The sequence below is a fragment of the Gavia stellata genome, chromosome 9 (genome assembly GCF_030936135.1).
Source record: "Gavia stellata isolate bGavSte3 chromosome 9, bGavSte3.hap2, whole genome shotgun sequence".
Lineage (NCBI taxonomy): Eukaryota > Metazoa > Chordata > Aves > Gaviiformes > Gaviidae > Gavia > Gavia stellata.
The window spans coordinates 41,495,889-41,510,282 of NC_082602.1; the positions used below are offsets into that span (position 1 = coordinate 41,495,889).

Genomic DNA, 14,394 nt, shown 5'->3' on the forward strand with positions numbered 1-14,394 from the left:
ACAAAAGGGGGAGTTAGGCACTCGAATAGCTGAGAAATTGTTAAAGCCCTAGATGATTTTTATGCTTGCTTTATCAGTTACTTTTGTAACACATGATTTTTCTGCCGATTAAGAAGTGTTTTCCACCAAGCAGAAATACTTCATACACATTCATGCACTGTAAAACACCGTCTGGGTATCAGTGCGGTATCTTAAATAGCCAGTGGATCCCTCGGCCCCTGAGGAACAAATTCCCACAGGACACTGTATAGTTGTCCGGGTTCTTCCAGCATCTAAGTCTGGAGCACAGAAGCAGCTTCCCAGCTGGAAGCAGAAAAGACAGCTGTCATTTTCCCCAAAACAATTAGAATTTAATCATTAAAATGGTGTTCAGGCAGCTCTTATCCCCATTTCTCTCCTCAGATTAAACAGTGCGGCTCTCACCATCATTCTTAGTTAATTTCCAAATTAAAACAGGGTGTTTCTTTAATTTGGGAGGAACTGGATAGAATTACCCAAGTAAGCAGTTCTCTTTGTTTTAAGGAATTGTGGCAAAGGGAAAAAGAAAGGAAAAGCAATGAAGTAAAAAAGTGTCAAGGACTGAGCATTCCTGTGTGCCATGTGTAAGGTGAGGATTACAAACTATGCCACAAGCAGAACGTAAAGCAAATTCTAAACAGATTATGGTCTTTGCCGGCCGCCCATATTCTTGTCTGAAAGTGCTGTTGAAAAGCCCGGTAGTTTGGAACCTGAACCCTGTCCCACCTGTTGCCTCAGCTTTGCAGTAATTTCTTTTTCCCAGTATAAGAATTTGTAAGTTATAGCCCAAGAGTAACTTACTCTAAGCCGGGCCCGTTCCCAGAAAAGACATTTAGCCCAATCACAGTCGCATACAGTAACATCAGACTGTTTTGCTGAAACAAGCCAGCACTGGGTCCTTCCCAACAAGCCAACATCCTTACGTTTATCCACTTGTAATGGTAGCGGCATTACATACATTTAGCAGAGTACAACATTATTGTTATTAAAGCAATAGAGCGCGTCACTCGTTGTCCACTTGCTGAGGCATTAGTATTGCTGAATAATCCATTTTTGTTAGCTGGGCTTCTCCATGACGCTCATCTTGAGCAGCAAAGCATAGCATACCTGTTGCTGTTAGCCACATCTCGCCCCTAGCCAGGCGAAATACCCCACAGAGGGGCACCGATGGCCGGCGGGGTGGTGCAAGCACCAGCACGTGTTCACGTTATCGCCGTGGCTGAGCCGTAGGATGATGGGAATCAGCGAGGGGAGATTTTCTCTCTGGGGAGCATTCTGGGCGGAAAGTGAAGGGCCGTTTGTTGTTCGCTGGAAAAAGAAAGGGGCTCTGGGTTTCTTGTTTCTTAACTGGAAAAGGTCCAGAGTTACGCTGGTGATACAAAATGTTAACTCTGAAGCATATTATAGACATGTATTTTCCAAAGAAGTGTGTGAAGCCAACAAGCAATATGCCCGACATAAATCCATAAAAAAGATTCAGAGAAAACCATCGTGTCGTTAACCTCCCTGTTCAGTGTTGTGCCCGCTGAGTCCTGTTTACCCTTCTTACCCCTTGCTGCTGGATTGCCTGGGTGACCCCCTTTTTATTGTCACCTTTGACTCTGATTGTTGGTGTGATCACCATGGCGTTAGTGTAGCCTTTGCAAGTAGCAGCTGTTTTAACGCATTGTACTTTAACTACTGTGTTTGCAGGACTGTGTTTACCCTCCTGATTTGGCTTAAGTGAGATGCGTATCATGGCCAGTTAGCTGGGCAGAGCGTCATGAAGGCTTACGAGTATTTTGGTACATATGAAGCAGCTAATTTAATTCAAACAGCAATGTATCTTATTGCTTAGCTTTAACTACCTGCTGCCTAAGATGAGCATATGAAGATAAATTACATGGGGTCATTTGTTAGGAAGAGAACTAGGGAACCCAAATCTCCCTTCCAGATTCAGGGAAATATAAAATGGTAATTCAATTTGGAGGAAGAAACTAACGATCTGGAAGCGGACAAAAATTTGATGTCATACTTTGATTGGTCAAATGACATTTTATTGAAATCACACTCGTCTACCAGCTCACACTAATGCTTAGTTGGGACTTTGTCAATTAAAAATATCAACATATTTTTATTTATGTCTTTGGCCTTACAACTTTCAAAGCACCCAAAGCTTGAAGTGGCAGCCTGCATTCACTGTCCTTGCTTCTGGTAAAAGCATCTTAGACAATCTGCAAGTGTGTCAGGCTAAAGGTAGATTGGTCCAACATTTTCTTACAAAATATGAAAATAGTAAATAATTTTCTGATGAAAAGTGATTGGGATTTTTCCCCTTTTGAAGTTCTTTCTCAGTATCATATGTAAATAGAAAGACTAAAAGGTGAGAGAAGGTTTTTAAATGCGAGGACGCATACCAGCGTTCAAAAATAAAACGGACAAAATCAAAACTCTGTCTCAGCTCTTCTCATGAAGAGCTCAGTTTTCATCGGTGCTTTATAATTCCATCTCATTTCAAATCTTTTGTATTAGAAACAATTCAGTGATGTAAAATGTGGTGACAATTAGTAGATGAGAACAAATAGTCTTTGAATAGGAGGCATTTCCGCTCCCTGAAACATGGTAAAGTTTGCCTAAACATCTGCATATGAATATAGACATAGAATGCACAGTTTTTCAGAATGACCTTTATTGTACTAAAACAGATTACATAACTTAATTTTTCCCCGCTGTTGCCTAGTGGGTGTTGTCACACTTCCTACAACACTACTGGAAGTCTCTTGACTGTAGAAAGCAGAGTCCCTAAAGCAACACCAAAACGCGTTATCAGCAGCAGGGCACATTCCCTGTGTTCGCTATGTGCAAAAATGAGCTGGAAAGCAGAACTGCCTGTGACAGACAGCTTTTAAAGGTAGTAACACTCCGAAGTGAATTAATTGTTTCCTGTTAGAAAGTACACTTCACCCATCTCAGTAACACATTTTATCCATCCTTACACAAGAGGAGAGTTCATTAGGAGCATTTTTCCTGACTGGAAATGCCAGTTAAGGAGACATTTATACACACAGTATTGTTGGCTTGTGTTTCAAGTTAAGACACTCCTGACAGGACGGTTTATGATGTCAGAAGACTTTTCACTCTGCAGTAAGTATTTTTGTACAGGCATCCAATCATCTTTGACAATACCCATCAACAGCAGCAGTGCAGTAATGTTACTGACTCCTTAATGGTTTATTTTCCCCAAACAATTGCCAAGTAGCTCTCATCCTTATTAGCTGTAATACCGGTGGTTCATTGGACAGCCTGTTCCTTATTGACAGAGTTAGTTAACAATTCCTCGAAATGCTCGATTAAATTTTGACAACATTGAGCGTTATATTAATGATGTTGCTTTAATTAGTACCATTTGGAAGTTTTATTCAGAAAACCCACCTGACAGTGATCCTTCTGGTTAAATAAAATGAGTGTAAATGAAACAAAAGTTTGTGAAACAAGGTGGTAAAGAGGCTAGAAGGAGCAGTTTGAGAAAAAATAAATCCTGAACAACTGGAGATGAATCGTACCAGCTGCTCGTATGGATGCTCCAGCTCCAAAACTGCCCATCCGTCCATCAGCCAGAGGCATAGACCGTCAAAGTGTATTGTGCATAACTCCACTGGCTGGCATACACAGAGAGTAACAGACTATTTGGCTGTTAGTTACTCAGCTAACAGGAGTGGTTAAGGTCCTAAGTTTCAAATTTGCCACTGTTTTAAACAGGGCAGAAAAGTCGTTCCACATGGAATTCCTCATTTCTCCATTTGTGTTTTTAAGTATATGTAAGATAATTTGTGTAAAAAAAGGTAACCATACTGAATACTAGAGTTGGGAAGTGTGTACAGTCTTAACTATCTATAGCACCTGTATGTGTTAGCATTATATCTGTTTATCGTTCATATTTCAGTGGTACCTAGAGGCCTTTATCTGTTATGTCATCATTTTTACATAAGCACTCGCTATTCGTTCTCAAGATCACTGTTTTCTGTACATTGCACAAGATAGATTGTGATTGAGGCAGAATGCTACTGAAAGGAAAAAAAAAAAGTCATTCTTTCCTGTCTAGTCATGGGACTGAGAGAGCTGGTTCTCCCATTTTCTCTGCCACAGTCACAGTTCTGATGGTCAAGACTAATAATGAATGCACAGAAAGGTGGCATGATGCTTACCCTCTGGGTGATTTTTAACGTTTGGAATTTTTAACGTTTGATTATTTGGTGTAGAGTCCTTAAAATTATTTTTATCAAATCTGCAGTTGCTTTTATCAAGCCTGTAATTGTTTATGCAATTCATAGATCAGAAGATCTGTTAACTAGAATTATTAACTGAGTTTTGAATTAAGAACTGTGAGTTCCTTACTTGCCTGGAATGCGTGTTAAAAGAGGCTGAAGATGTCAGCAAAGCAAAGCTATTTTAATGCTCTTGATAGTAGACAATCTTATGCTTAATGTCCTTTGGAAGATGTGTGTTACAAGAATAGTTCTGCTCTCTGCAGGCACACAAATTTAAATTTATGTTATTCTTTAAAAGAGACTATTTATGCTTTATTTCAAAGAAGCAGGTGAGAAGTGGGGTTGAAAGGAAGCAAAACAGGAGATAAATCGTGAAGCCACCCTAGAGAAAACCAAAAGTTAATAGTCAAATAGAGGTGTGTATTAGCACACTTGTATCTTGGTTAGCCCATTGAAGGCGGTGGAAATATTTTCCAGTTTCTCGAGTGCCATCTTGAGTCTGTGCTGCCTGGGCAGTTGCTGTATTGGAAGAAGCAAAATTAGTGTCGTGACTTTATGTCCCGCTTTTTCTGAAACACATGCTCTCCTGTTAGTGATCCTGCGGGACACTCTGCAGCCTTCACGGTTCTGGGGCCAAGTTTGCCAACCTCAGGAGACGTGTGTTTGCAGGGAGGGCAGGAGCGCACCCGAAGGCTGCATTCTGGTGACAGATCTTGCGTACAAGAGTGTGCGGCAGTTCTGAGGCTTTGGGCATTTTCCTTGTGTCTTTGCTTTTTGCAACATCTTTCTGTTACGGCAGCACCGGAATCGTCAGCCTGGCTTCCTGAAATGCTTATGCGTCTGCCTGTCTCCTCTTTCAGTTGCTTCTCTTGACTGGTTTTAAATCCCATCAGCTGGTGGGAAGGCATCTGAACGAGGTAGCACCATGTAAGACACCAGAGTATCCATAGGGGAGAAAACCCTTATAAGTGCTCCAACCAATTAAAAGCTTCAGAGTTCACAAGAAGATGATTCATTCTGGAAGCAGTTGCACTATTTTCATTCCACTGTTCATATAACTACAGAACAGGACGATGGAGACAACTACTGGAGTGTATGGTGTTTGAAAAGTGTTATTCTGGAATAGGATACATTCAGCAGTATGTTTCATGAAAATTTCTTCAGTGACAGTCTTATTCCAGAAACCTCTAATAGAGCTTTTATTTGCAAAAATCTGTTTAAGAGAAACAGCATATAATAAACTAAACTGTCCTGTCCCCAAAACCTGTTAAGTCACAAAAAAGAATCCCTCCCAGCAATTTTGAGTCGTATTTAGCTGTGATCACTTTTTGAGCCCATCTACAAAAGCAGCCCACTTATTCCAAAGTGTTTGTGACCCTTCCAGAGGATGAAGGGGGAGAGCAAATAGTTTTCCTTATTTTTTGGGGGTGTATCTAGTTCAGATTTTTTACTACGTCTGTGTCAGCATTTCACTGAGTGAGACTTGCACAAGCCAAAGAGGCGGTGGTGGGGAGGGAGAAGCCTTATTCATTAGAGTGCGGCAAGACAGAATGCTTCCACACTTCTGGCCGGAAGGAAGGATGCTGCCTTATGAAAAGAAGAGCTTGCCCCACTTTATTGTATTAAATTATTACCGACAGATCATTTTGTCTGGATAACTTTTGCAGCATTTATTTTCATCTCTGTCCCAGCCATTAGAGATCTGATTTGTCAAAGGTATTTGTAAACTACAGTAACTTCTTGACTGGGTGATCAGCGCTAAAGACCTTGAAAAATTGGCAGACGTTTTCACCCTGTGAAAACGTTAAGATCAATAAAGCAAATTGATAAATACCATTTCACAGAATATAGGCTCTCGGATGAAATGCTCTAACACATAGCAGTAACAGATCATTCCAGGTATGGAACATCATACTTTAAAAGCCATATAGTTAATGCTGTAAAAGGAAGGATTACATGAAATGTGATTGATTCTTATACCTTATGTCATAAAAAGTAGCTTCAGTTATGTGGGGTTCTTGAGTAACTAAAGTAAGAGGTTACCAGAAAAAGTCAACCCTTAAATTGCAGACAAAGAGCTTCTACTACCAATAGTATTACAACATCAAAATATTTCACAGACACTCAGAAATAAGCTGTAGTTCTCTATGTCAGTGAAGCAGCAAATTGAATTCTCATAATATGTTTTGAAAATGAGTCTTGTTAGGTTTGATGAGGTGGAAAAGGTACTGAGATCACTGGTTTGTTCCAATACGTTCAGTACGCTTTTCTTGGATGTTTGCCATGGCTAATCTTTTTAATGGCAGTGTAGCTTGTAAACCCATTTGGTAGAAAGCTGTATGTCTCGGTTTCAGAGTATCACACCAAGTAGGGTGGTAAATAAGTTTCTCTTCAAGCATGCAAACCCTTTTGTTACAATACCAGAAATTTTATTTTAACACACATATCATTAAAACCTCAGTATTTCCTTTATGAATTCAGTGATGAGCAGAGTAAAATGCAAATGTCATTTTAAATACACCCACACAAACGTATGTAGATGATATGCACCAGCCTTATGTTTTTAGTTCAAAGACGTTTATCAAGGACAAACTTCAATTCATTCAGGCCCAATAGTCAAGAAATTGAGCCTGTCACAAACCCTCTGGATTTCTCCCAAACCCCTCTTTGGCTACTTACCCGTGCCATTCAAAGTTCTATCATACTAAACTAGTGAGAACATTTGGCTGAAACGAGGAGAACTTTGGCCTCAGCCTCCTGACAGTTGAACCAGAGGTTGCCACTTCAGGTGCTTTAGACGACTTCAGCCTGTGGGCTCACACAGGCATGTTGAGTTAATTATTTTAGGCCATTCTGTAGGTTAAAATAAACACTTTCTGTTGCCTTTTAAAGCTAAGTTAGAATACACTGGAGATCCCTTAGCACATTTATAATGACCCCATAGCATAATTACCGTTTAATCAGCCTCTCTTCCCGACAGCTTTACAAAATAATTTACTTTTTGTTAACACATTTTCATATAAAGGTACAGAATCTCATGTACTCAGCATCATTTTCCTTAAACCACATTCCTAATTCGTTGGTTCTGAAGAAATCCCATGAAAAGCCTGCTTTCTTGTGATATCTTCCTTTCCGTCAGCCTTAGCGAATCCATACATGTGGGGTTTGTGTACAGCTGCAGAAATCCCAGTGCTCTGAACTCTGTTTTCTGTTAAATTATTCCCGGATAGCTCTCCTTGAGAGAATCATGCACAGAAATCCCATGAGATGAACCTTTTTTCCCCTCGGGTTCCTTTTTCACCTTCTGCCTATTCATTTTCCATAGTCGTAGCCAACAGCCTACTCTGTACTTGAGTTGTTGTTGAACTGATTTTCATACTTTCACACGGATCAATAGTCTGCTGTCTTTAAACGCTCTCACACGCAAAAATGCAAGGTAGGAGGTGAGAGTTTTGAAACTGTACGTGTCTTAACATGTTGGCCTAAGGTAGGATTGTAGATAGGAAGAGAAATAGAGAAAGAGCACATGAGAAAGAAGGGGGAGGAGAAAAGAAAGATAAATAAATATGGGAGGTGTCTAAAAGACCTGCTTTTTGCCGGTTAAATTTTTAATTAGTATGGTCATTTGAGCCAGAGGTTTCAGGCTGCTTTGCAAAAAGTGGCTGATGGTTGTGATTGTGGTTTGTTTGCAGTTATCCATACAGCGAGGACTCTAACCAGGGAAAGCAGTACATGAATACGAGATGTCCAGCCTGGTGCGACAGAATCCTGATGTCCCACTCAGCCAAGGAGCTCATTCTGAAAGTAAGTATGGGCCAGCAGGCATCCGCTCCCTCTGCGTCGTGTTTATCTTCACAGGTAGGTAGGGCTGATAGACTTCTGCTTGTCCTTGAATCTTCAGTTGCCTGTAGCAAACGCTCGCCAAGCAGGAGACAGCATACCACGGCAGTAATAAACTGTTATGCCTCCAGTGCTTTCCACCCGAGACTGTGGATTTGTCCCAGTTAACCTGTTGGCAGTTACCAAAGCACGAGCTTTCACAAAGGCCTCTTTTGGTACCTGAGCTGCCAACACGGGCTGCCTGTCGTCTCTCCTGTGCTGCTTCTGTGCTTGTCAGTGCTGTACCGGGATGTTTGTGAACCAGACTGGGAAGCTGTGCCTGCTTTAAAGAGTAACAAAAAATAAAAAACCCCCATCAGTCCCCCAGTCCAGTCCACTATACAGTAACGTAAGTAACAGTACTGCCCTTACTAAGGATTCAGCAGAGATGCAGACAGAAGTTAACTAGGAGTGGCTGCTGACTGAGGAGTAATGCTACTGAAGGAAAAACCTGTATAGCAACAGCTTGAGGTACTCCAGCTACAGGCGCGGTAGATTTAGGTTCCCTCTGTTACTGATGGTGAGAACTGGATTTCCCAAGAGTATGTCAGGTCCTAGATGGGCCAAATCTCCTATCACCGTCCCCTGAATGAAGACAGGGTCTCCAGCAGGTAGGCTCCTAACTTTGGTACACCAATGAAGTACCTAAATTTAGACACTCCATTAGAGCTTTAAAAATGCAATTGTGCAACATTTTTAGAACATACTGTTCCTCTTGGGATTTTAGCGTATAGAGGCAAGGTAAACTTGGTGATGCTCCATCCAAGGTTAAATGACCTAAATATGGTTCAGGAGCCTTCCAATTTTCCTCTTCTCTCGTTTTCTCTCTCTCCTCCTTACTCCGCTCTGCTCTCCTCCTTTCCTTGGAAACACTGAACCAGGTCAGCCGGTTACATATGCCCACTTGCGCTGCCTCTGTTTTTTCCTGTATGCTTGATCATGGCAGCTGGAGACCCGTCCTGTGAACGCTGGCTATCAGTTGTCCTAAAGGACCAGGAACACATCAGGAAGCCGGTGTACGGTGTAAGGAGATCCCACCCCTGCCTTTCTGCTCTGAGCTAGATTTTCCCTGCTGTGCCAGCCCTGGCCATGAGCGTGATGCAAGAATGAACGTGCTGTGACTTTTCAGCACTGTTGCGTTGAGGTTATCTTGCTGAGCAGACTGTAGGACTGCCTCGTACGTAACAGACTTACCAAACCCAAAATCGCCCAAAGTCACGTGTCTGTCTGTGTCTTCCTGTATAACTAATACAGTTTAATGGGAGTGAATTGCAGAAACTAGTCTTTGCAAATAAATCCATATTCTACAGCTTCATGCCTTTTTATTTCTGTTTAAATTAATGAAACCCTTGAAACTTGCTTTCCTGAAGTTTGTAACCTTCTGTTTCTCTCTCTCATCAGGGTTATTTATCTCATGATTAGACTGTTTGCTTTGCAGTATATAACTCACTGAAAGGCTGAGAACATTTTTTCCATAGCTACTCAAATTTCAATTCGATGTACTTCCTCACACATTTTAGTGTGTAAGAAGCATCTGCATGATGTCTTGAAGTTTTGCCCAAAATTTTAGACAACGCATGTACTGCAGTATTTCATTTAAAAAATTGTGAAGCTAAGAGAATACAGGCTTTATAGTAAAATAGTAATGTCAAAATCAATGTTATTTCATCTTCTTACACAGAAGTATCACATGAAAAAGAGAGACTTAACCCAAAATATTACAGATAGTACTTGGCGCCCATGAAATTCCTGAAGAACAAAGGATTAAAACCATGGAAAGAGTGGCCAATGAGGGAAGATTTTTTTTTTTTTAAGCTATGAATAAGGAGATAGAAGTGTACACAAAGGCTTGAAGAGTGTAAACAGTACAGAGGGAAAGGAATTCTTTCAGATTATCTAGGGGGGTATAACTTGGATATAATGGCAGAAAATTAAACAAAGGAAAACAAAGTTAGAGCATTAAAGAAATTTGTAACTGTGAGGTCACTTAGCCCAATTCTTAGCCTCCATGGAACAGAAACCCAGTCAGTTGGATCATTCCAAGCTTACATTTAAAAAATGCGTATAATTTTGCCTTTGCATTTGCAAATTATGAGCATGCACTTTGGGACATCTCCAGAAATGCATATGCAAAATTACAGGTGTAGATGAGGCCAAACTGGCGTGGTTGTTTAACTCCGTGGGTCCGCACCAATAAAGGAGTTAGCTTATCCGACTCAAAACCAAACTGTAAATCTGGCCCATAAAACTTAATGAAAATATTCAGTAGAAAAGAATGCCGAACTGATAGAGGAAAGGGCAAAATGACCTTACAAGTTTTTGTGGTTCTACATAGTACGCGGTGTTTGCCTTGCCATTGAGAATTCATTCCATTGCAGAGACTTACACTTTGAAGCTTTGAAAGGAGCTGTGAAGAAAGTAAAAGCAAATTTTAATTAACCGATTACACTGTAACAAATCCTTAAAATATAAGTGTATATGAATTTTTAGGGAATTTTTGGTTGTAACTAGCTATTGAAAATTCTTATGCAGGAATTATTTTGCTGGATTAATTTTTCTTATAGGCAAAAGAAGAATTTATTTTTCTGTCTTAGCAATTCCAGATTTCATTTCAAACAAAAATTGTGGGAAATCTGCATTGTAATCCTGTGTAAAGAAAGGATAGTATGCACAACTTGCCACACTGTACAGTGTGTTCAGCTACACAGTAGGCATTACAGATTGTACAGACATGGGGCTGTAAACAGCTTTCATGCAACATCATCTATCATGCTATGGTCGGTTACCTCACCATCATGTTATTTTATGCTTCCTGAGCCCTAAAACACCAAAGGTTGCCCACTGCTAGGGAGTTGCGTTGATGCCTGATAGCATGAAGTAATGAATGCTCAGCCAAGTGTATATTGTTTCTGCTTGTGCACCGCTGTAATTTGTTTATCTGTCTAAAGATTATGCAGTTGAAAATCCACAATTTTATGCTGCCTTTGTAAATTACCAAGTCGCTTTTGATGAATGTATCCCCACTTCCGATGCTAGTGGCATTATGATCTTGAAATATTGGAAAGTGCTCATGCATACAATGCAGAAGGTTATGTTTTTATATTTTTGGCAGACAACCGTGCTATAAAGTAAATCTGACCTTAAGCTTCCTTACTGCATTAAAGATAATTCAGTTTTAACTTTATAGTCCTAAATGCTACTGTTTATGTAAAGTTATTGCCCAGTCAAACTTGACTGATTACAGATGAGAGTCTCTTGACTGTTTCATACGAAATAAATTAGTATTGCCAACTAGTTTAAAGCACATCTATGATTGTGTTAGAGACTTGAGAGTGTGCAGATTGCAGATTTAATTAGCTTATAGGAATTGTTTAGCGTAAGAATAAATTGTCCTTTACGGCAATGTATTTGTATTTATTCCTGAAGTACTGTGCTAGAGAATCAAAACAGATTCTCAAAATCACGTTTATTGCGAATGGCAGAAAGATGGGTACATTTTGTTGTTCATTAAGCTACAAATGCTAAAGAAGTCAGTGTGTAAGCGTAAAGTTCAATATGGAGCAAAATGAAAGCAATTCATAATGGAGACTGGAGGAATGTCATTTTTCATTTGCTGCTGATTTTCTTAAAATCACTTCATGCTTTTTCTCAGATGAAGAAATGTATCTCATAGAAATGGTTAAAGATTATACTCATAAACTGTAAATAATTTATTCATCTCTCTGAACTCTTAATTAAATCACCTATATGATGGAATCAAATGCTCTTATAAGGCAATGTGGACTGCATTTAGTTCAAAGAACAACACACATCCCACCTAATTCAATAAAAATCGCGTGTTGTTCTTAGAAAAGGACTAGCCGAACGTGCTAGCTGCATTTCACTGGCAAAAGGCTGGAATGCAGTCATAACCGAGTCATCCATTTCATCTATCCATCTGTCTATCTACTCGCTAAAATTTCTTGAGGTCCCAGAAGCAAGGAGTAGATACAGTGACTTCATGAGTTATTTTACATGGATAAATCGCACAAATTACTGCGAGCAGTACTGGACATAAAAATTCATTCTACATGGTCTTTCTCTGGAGAAGCCAAGCAAAGATGTGTTAATGTCACTTCATTCAGAACCTGGTTTGACCTATTTGCATAAGTTATTTCCATATTTCTTTCTGTTTCTGTAATCTGGAGGATACTTGAACTGACTGGTGTTTTGTTGTGCTTTTTTAACTAGTCAGAAAATGATGAGAAGATAGTAATATATGACCACATTGGGCCAAATGTCTGCATGGGGGATCACAAGGTAATTAAATTAAACATTTTAGCATTGTATCTTCTAAGTCTTTTTTATTAGGAAGAAGAACGCATGCACTAGTTTCTCTTAATTTTATATTTAAGTCAACTGTATTTCTGTCCTATTTTTAATGTAAAGCCTCGAAAATGTTTTAAAGTTGAATTCAAGTGAAATCAGCAGGTATAGTAGAGTAGATACTTGTATGAAATTAAACAAAGAGCAGGATGACGTGCGCCAGAATGAAGGCATGATACAATGCAAAATGAAGGGGATCAACTGTGTGCACTTACGGCTATTCTTGTAAAACAGAAGTATTTTCATCGGGTTATCAGAATTGCTTCTAAAGCATAGTTTCAATTAATTTGGTGCCTAGCTGCGTATTAGTGAAATAACATATTGGCAGTTCCATATTTAAGCAACAAGTGAGAAAAAGGATACAGAATTACATAAATACCGGTTGCTACAGTGAAGAAAAAGACAGGAATTCTATAAACAATCTTCTCTGCTGAAGATACCAGATGGAAAGCTAAGTTAGAAATACGGCAAAACTGAGTATTTGCTTTCTTGGAAAAAACTGATCGAGGCGTAGGAGGCAACCTCTGAAAGCCTATATAAAACTATATAAAGCCTATATAAAAACTCAGCTAGAAACTTGCAAAAACTTGTGACCTGTACGACGATGTAGTGTGCGAGTCCTGGAGACAGGGCTAAGGCTCTTGAACGGCAGTTCAGTGATGGGTGACGGGTGGTGACACGTGTGTATGCATGCATACACGTAAATCCAAATTCACAATATATAGCTATATTTACTTCCACGGTCAGCCTTCTTGTGAGACAGATTATTGTTTTTCTAAGCAAGAATGCACTAAAGATATTTGGTCCAGAATCATCCAAGTCGGATTTTAAAATACAGAAGTTTACCAACTTCTCCAGTACAATGAGAAGTTCAGCGTGTCAGCAGCTGAAGGACAGCCAGTTTGGAAACAGTAATTTTTGTTTCCTTTGTCACCAGTGTCATTGACATGAATTTTTTTAGCACGGCACTTTCAGTGGAGCTAATTCTGTGGTAAGAGGGAGTTGTGTATGGGACCCAATCCTCTGCCCACAGAAATCAGTGGCAGATTTTCCCTTCGATCTCAGTGGGAGCAGAAAGCCGTAAGGAGCTGATGTGGTTCTCCTGTGCATTTTGTAGATGGATTAATCCAAGAAATTATTGCATCATTCTGTCTTCAGTCGTAGAGGAATGTTTGTTGTGTTTACTACTGACTGTTAAAAAAAAAAAAGAATTCTATTTCAAATGTGTAACTTCTATTTTTCCCTGACTTGCTGCAGCCTGTGTTCCTGTCCTTTCGAATAGCTGCTGGGGCAGGTAAACCTATTGCAAATGTGCACAAGTGTTGTGTCGTGCAGTGATGTGGTGGTAAATATCATTTTTTTCCTTTACGTTTATATTTTCTACATCATTTCCCCTGTGTTTATTTTTCTTCTTAAAAAAATGCCAATTCTGCAACAGGAAAAAGATGCCTACGAAATGAGAAGATTTTCCGTGAAACCACCCTGTAGCAAGGAGGGGAAGGAATACGCAGTATACTGAAATACATAATCCTAACAACTGTATCGATAACTCCAGTCCCGAGTGCCACATTTTTAGACTGCTGATCGTACACTATGCTTCAGCATCTGGACTCTGTTCGAGAAAAGCCTCACATACCTCACTGTCTTGTATGTTCATGTGACATCAAGTAGAAATGTGGAATTATTTTTTATATATATGTCACAATTCTGTTGCCAAAACTCTAAATAGACAGCAGAGATGTTCTGTATTTTAGATTTCACAACTTTCAACTTTTAATAAGTGTTTGTCAATGTGTGGAAAAGCTATTTCAGCATATTATAAACTTTTAAAGGTGTCATGCCTAACATTATATATCTTTACCACTTTGGGGTTTTGTACATTGGA

The 14,394-nt window shown here is 39.6% G+C and overlaps 1 protein-coding gene across 1 annotated transcript in view; it reads left to right on the forward strand.

The window, feature by feature from the left end:
• Positions 1–14,065, forward strand: part of INPP5A (inositol polyphosphate-5-phosphatase A) — a 262,693-nt gene extending 248,628 nt beyond the window's left edge. The window contains exons 13-16 of the mRNA XM_059821118.1: positions 7,958–8,069; positions 12,375–12,443; positions 13,767–13,803; positions 13,948–14,065. Coding sequence (XP_059677101.1) covers positions 7,958–8,069; positions 12,375–12,443; positions 13,767–13,803; positions 13,948–13,997 — 268 coding nt within the window. The 3' untranslated portion in view covers positions 13,998–14,065. The remainder of the gene's footprint in view (positions 1–7,957; positions 8,070–12,374; positions 12,444–13,766; positions 13,804–13,947) is intronic.
• Positions 14,066–14,394: the final 329 nt, after the last annotated feature.